This window comes from Opisthocomus hoazin, chromosome Z, assembly GCF_030867145.1.
Source record: "Opisthocomus hoazin isolate bOpiHoa1 chromosome Z, bOpiHoa1.hap1, whole genome shotgun sequence".
Lineage (NCBI taxonomy): Eukaryota > Metazoa > Chordata > Aves > Opisthocomiformes > Opisthocomidae > Opisthocomus > Opisthocomus hoazin.
In genome coordinates, this window is record NC_134454.1 from 49609182 (window position 1) to 49615181 (window position 6000).

At 39.7% G+C, this 6000-nt stretch overlaps 1 protein-coding gene across 1 annotated transcript in view; it reads left to right on the top strand.

Moving 5' to 3' along the window:
* The window catches only part of SLC28A3 (solute carrier family 28 member 3), a 42665-nt gene extending 37141 nt beyond the window's left edge, over nucleotides 1-5524 (top strand). Inside the window, exons 15-18 of the mRNA XM_009936459.2 lie at nucleotides 673-754; nucleotides 1560-1658; nucleotides 3376-3499; nucleotides 5410-5524. Coding sequence (XP_009934761.2) covers nucleotides 673-754; nucleotides 1560-1658; nucleotides 3376-3499; nucleotides 5410-5524 — 420 coding nt within the window. The remainder of the gene's footprint in view (nucleotides 1-672; nucleotides 755-1559; nucleotides 1659-3375; nucleotides 3500-5409) is intronic.
* Nucleotides 5525-6000: the final 476 nt, after the last annotated feature.

Here is a 6000-nt window from a genome sequence, read left to right on the forward strand (position 1 = left end):
TGTCTCTGCTCTGAGGTCCAGACTCGGCTGGTGTTGCCCAAGGGAAAGAAGGTGGCTGAAGTCAGGAAGGAAATAAGCTGCTAATGCGGGTTCCAAAATCTTAACATCCATCTGCCTGTTGTGATATCAAAGCACCCACTCTCTCTAGGAGACCAATTTCCCTTTTTTTCCTCTGTGCACAGGGCAGAGCATGCACAGGGCAGCTTTGCACATGGAGCCCTCTGCTTGTTCAGGGACAAAGGAGTAAGGGATGCATATGAAAACTTAAGGTTTCAATAGGCTGTTATAGAGTCAGTCCAGCTATGAACAACACGTTGAGTTAAAGCTCTCTGACTCATACCTTCAAAAAACAGCAGCGAAATTGCCACTAGCAAGATAAGAATTACTTTTTGTCTATAATTACTAGTACTCAGTTCAACAAGGCACAGCAATATGCATGAAAAACAAGACAATCACATGGTTTATGAGTCCTCACATGGGCAGTGGGTGTGAAAGCCTACACCTGTGAGAGAATGAGCCTGCCTTGCTGAAAGCTACACACCAGGCCAGCAATCAGGCAAAACAGGGTGATTTCAGTATTCAGAGCCCTGAGCCGCAAAGCCATGTGTTCAGAGCTCTGAATCAGCACGAGCTGTATCAAACCACTCAACGGGGTGTGTATTTGTTTTCCAGGTTCGCTCTGAAGTCATTGCCACCTATGCTCTTTGTGGGTTTGCAAACTTTGGCTCACTCGGACTGGTAATAGGAGGCCTGAGTAAGAATGCTTCTTATGGACAATTTATTTGGCAAGCAAATCCCCAAGTAAACATGCAAAGGAACAGGCTGTGGGTGAAGCTTAGCAGCATTAGGGGCTAAGCAGCTGCTCTGCCAAAGACCCAGCACCCAACCGTGCATGGAAGGGCTCCCAGAGGGGTGCGGGCTTTGGCATGGAGGTACTCAGAGAGGGGCTAAGGGCAAGGGGAGGGGACCAAGCCCTGCTGATAGGCCTCCCTGTGCAGCCGTCCCACTGTGAGCTTGAGCTACTACAGCCCTCAGGCTTCAGGAGGAGCAAACCATCTCTGTAGCCTGCTGGTTTGAAAGACCAAGTTGGCTATTTCCTGAAAAAATGTCACATGTATGCAGTAGTCTTGGGGCGGAGGGAAAGCTTTTCATATCTTGAGGGAAAAATTGAAAAGCCATCTGTGCTCCTCACCATGAGGCCAGAATACCTGGCAGCTGCCTTTACCCTGGAGGGCAGGTGGGCCAGCAGCGGGGCAGCATGGGGGAGCAGGGCCCAGCCATGGGGCCAGACCCTGGGTTGCATCTGAAGGCCACCATTGGCCAGCACAGACATGCAAACAGAAGTCACCACCTTATACACAAGCCACTTTTTTAATAGAAAGAGCCAACATTGGCACTTGGCCTTCAAAGGGCCACTAGAAATCTCTCGTTTTCCCTACTTGTTTCTCCTGGTTTGAACCACAGGGTGGAAATTTCCTTTCCTGGTGGGAGCTGGCAGGTGCAACTTCTTTGTATCTAGATGTATTTATGTTTGACACACACTTTAATTTTCTTCCTAGCGAGCATTGCTCCCTCAAAAAAAAGGGAGATAGCTGGTGGTGCTTTCAGAGCAATGATTGCGGGAACTGTCGCCTGTTTCATGACAGCCTGTGTTGCAGGTATGGTACCCACGCTTGGTGTCTCCTGGGGTCGGTGGCCGCAGGGCAGCAGTGCACCGGCACGATTGCTCCCGTTGCTCCGATGCTGGTGCTCTCGGGTTTGGCAGGGTTGAGAGTCAATATGCAAGGAAAGTTCCTGAAAACTGGAGCATGAGAAGATTTATTGTATTTCCTCCGTTATGTCTTACTCTTTTTTTTTTTTTGTCAGTCTGTAACACGTATCTCATGGACAAACCAAGTTACAGATGAGTTACAACCCCTCCTCCACATTGCTGGCTACAGAAATACAGAAGTAATTACAGAGCAGAAATGAAGTAGAATGAAAGGAGGGTGTGACAGAGAAGGAGTGAGGGGGAAGCTGCACAATTTGTTGCCCTAATATTAAATGGGTATTTTGGGCTGATAGTATTCCCACAGAGCATGTAAGTCAATGAAATTGTCCTAAGCTTCCTCAACAGCAAATCCTTATTTTCGAAGTCTCACCTTCCAGATGAGTAAAAAGTCACAACTCCACAGCCATTTTAGGGAGGAAATGAAAAAAACCCATAATATTAGTGATTCAGAAGATTAATTAATTGACTGGATATGATTCAGCAGTTAAAATTTATCCACAGTATTTAACAGTCTCTTTCTTTATTCTCTGAGCATGTGAAATGCAGAATTGCATGATGAAGGTTAAAGCACTCATATTCCTCCAGTGAAGAAAGATCTTGGTGCTTTATGTAGCTGGAAACAGCATGTCTGTTTCTACTACAGCTTTCTTATCCCTTTACGTTCACTGCAGCAACAGAAACATACACATTTTAAGGATAAGGCCATACTATTTTCTGAAGGTTATAGGACTAGTACACTTGAAATGTTTTTAGTCTCATAGCCCTTCATACTATTTTAATATATGACACTATTGTCTATAACTGAGGAATCAGGAAGTCTTACTAAAATGTGTCATTTCACAGTCCTGGCCTTAAGAATAGAATTGTGAACAGCCACTGGGAGATCTTTCCAAAACAATAAAATATGCTTTGGCAAGAAGATTACATTCCACCCACTCCTGCCATGGCAGGTGCTTTCCTTATGCCCAGAAGAAGGTAAAAGAGCCAAGCAATTTCTATGACCTAGTTAAGATAAGAACATACTAAGAATGTGTCTGGGTTCCACAACACTATGTACAAGAAGGAGCTGTCACTTTCATATTTTTTTTTGTCTTCATTACTGCAATGAATGCTGACATTACTACTTATAGGAGATTTTGGAGAACATCTAGCAAAGCAAAGATAAATAAACTGTTAGTCTCTGCATTTGAAAAAAAAAAAAAGGTCCTATATTTGCTTGCACTGCTATAAATGCAGCATAGTTCCATTTTAGTTAATGAAAGCACAGTGGCCCAGCAGTAGCAAAGCCATTAGCATACCTTTCTAGTAGCATTAAAAGGGGCAGAAAAACAAAATGTTCTAAGTGTAACAGGTTACCATAGTTTAATTTCTATATAAAAAAAAATATTTTGTGGTCACTCCTTAATCCAGCTCTGTAAAACGGTTCATATTTTTTAAAAATCCTGCAGTTCAAGTGTTTTAATCTTGCATTTTTACAGAACCATCTCAGAGGTTGATTTCGTATCAGCCAGAATGTTTCATCTGACCATGCCCCAGTGACTGACATGCCCAAGTCTTATCTTCCTCTTCATTACTCCTTAAGAAAATTGTTACTTACTTCACAGGAATGCTGACTTCCCATGGTCTGGAAGTTCCTTGCCACATCTTATTAGGAAATGCTTTCAATGCCACGGATTTTCCTGCCAACAGCACAGAGCTAGTCAAATGTTGCCAGCAGCTCTTCACCAGGTATTGAGGAACTCTTTATCTTTCTGTCAGCATAATTTAGGGAGCTCACATATTCTCTAAAAGTCTAATTTTATTTTTTTGTGTTTGGCTTTTTTTCTTAGGCACCTGCCTTCCATGAACTTGTGTCTCTTAAAGAAATAACTGTTTTAATGCTTCTGAATTGTTTTTGTTTTCTTGGGCATTTCTCTATTACATGCCAAACACAAAAAAACCAGCGTAGAACTCAAAATGTCTTTGTCCAAACCTGAGCTTCCCAAAGGGCTAAAGATAGATTATTATGTAAAGATCCAGTGGTCTAGCTCAGGCTGATCTTAAATATTAACAAAAAATAAATAAAATATTTGAACTAACATAATGTTAACATAGTATCTGAGGATAACTAGCTGAAAAAAGCCAGGAGCTTTTCCTTCTGCTCTTTCTGAATCTGGCTGAAGATAATAGTAATCATGCCTGTTTATATAGAAAACTTTACATATATTTGAAGTAGAAAAATACTCTGAAGTACATAGTATTTGATAATTCTCTATCCAAGATAGAGAAGAAAGAAATAATTATATTAAATGATGAATATATTCAGATATGCTTAACACTATCTCACAAAAAACCAAAGGTCTATGTGTTTAGATTATGGCAAAAGCTTTTTAAATTTGTCCTAATGTTTTTTCCATTTTCACAACTAATTGCTCTAGAAATAAATACTCTAATTAATCTTCTTTCCATACGATTGAAAATACAAGAACTTCACCCTTCTTTTCACATTTCTTTTAGCAAAGACAATGCTCTAAGATTGAGAATTTGTCTACAACAAAAATAGAACATGTAAATGCAACAGTGATGTTGCTGTAATCTAACCTGCAAGAATAGTCCTGACAAAATCCTCAAATGGGGAAATTTTTCAGATTTCTTTGAATTTCACTGGATCTGCCTTCACACTCCCTCGCTTAACTAAAACACAGTTTTTGTGTGTGTGATACAGAGGTATCTTGTTACGTCTTCTTAGTACCAAGACGTGGCAAATTGAAATTTCTTACTATGTTTAACTCCTCACGTTAGGAATCAAAATTTCAATTCAGACTTCAGGTGACTTTTTTTTCAGTATTATGCTTTTGACACATATATTTCTTCCTTCCACACTTTGACATAAAATACAGCGTTGAATATGGGCATATATAATATGTAAGGTGGCCTTATTTTTATGGTAACTTTTTTAGATTTCAACTATTCACAAAAATGTAATTTGAAAAAATTATTCATGTTGGTGTCAAGATCACAAGCTTCTGCCTGAACATCAGTGCTTACATATCACTGTAAGAAATTTCTGTTTTTGCAACCTGATGTTCCAAATGAGTTTATCACAACATTGAACCAGTGTCAAAAATTTTTTCTCACGGTAAAAATAATTTGTGATACTAGGTACATTCTTCATTCATATTTCTTCATCACACTGATTTTAACTCTAATGTTACAAAGTTGCTTTGAAGATAAGAACTTGCTCTGTTTTCACCAGAGCCGATGTTGAGCAAATGTTCCTAAGATGTAAAAACCTTGAATAGTGAAGTGAAACCCTCAATCATTTGAGTTATCTAGGAAGATATACGCAAGGCTCAAGGACTTTTTACAGAAAACCAGGCATTATCCCAATAAAAAGGGAGAACATCTGGTCATAGCACATGGCTGGTGTTTGGAAAGTCCTTTCTGTTTTGATCCTCATGAAAATTTTAACATGTGTAAGGTTGCTTTGGAGAAAGTGTGTGTGCATGTATGCGCTTGTGTGTGCATGTATACATGCATATGTGTGTGTACATATACACAGATACGTATATATAGATGTATCTAGAGATACACACACATATATATTTCCATGAGAGAAAAGGAGTATATCTGATTTCTGCTTTTATCTCCTTCCCCAGTGGAAATCTTTCACAGGAGATCTTCCCTGGAAGAAATTACAGCCTGAGTTCCTGGAAAGGATGTTGCCAAATACTCAATCAACCTGCTTCTCATTGCACTTGGATTAAGCCTTAATATTGCGGGGCAGATAGACCATAAATAAGAGCTGTATTCCTTGGTAGAAAGGTAACAAAAAATTTCGTTTTCCACAACAACTGTGAACGCAAACTCCCCAACCTTTATTCTCCATCTCTTACCAGCACAATGCCTCTGACTTCCTTGGAATTACTCATAAATTAAACTGTTATAAATGCAAGACACCTCTTGTTGCAGGTCTTTTCTCCCATTACAGATCAGAAGGGAATAAGAACATTTTTGAGCCTGATTCTCCTGATCTCATTTCTACACTGAAACTGACGAATCTATGAATTAAATTGCTGTAGGCAAGAAGAAAATCAGATTCAGAGGGTTTGACTGCCACTTACAGAAAGTTGTGAACTTGAAATAACATTTAAAATTTCCATCCATTCTCAATACTGTTTCTGCTCTTTTGGATACCAAATTAGTGTTTTGACTGCACAAAGATAAATGACTCTGTTCTCAGAATCTCT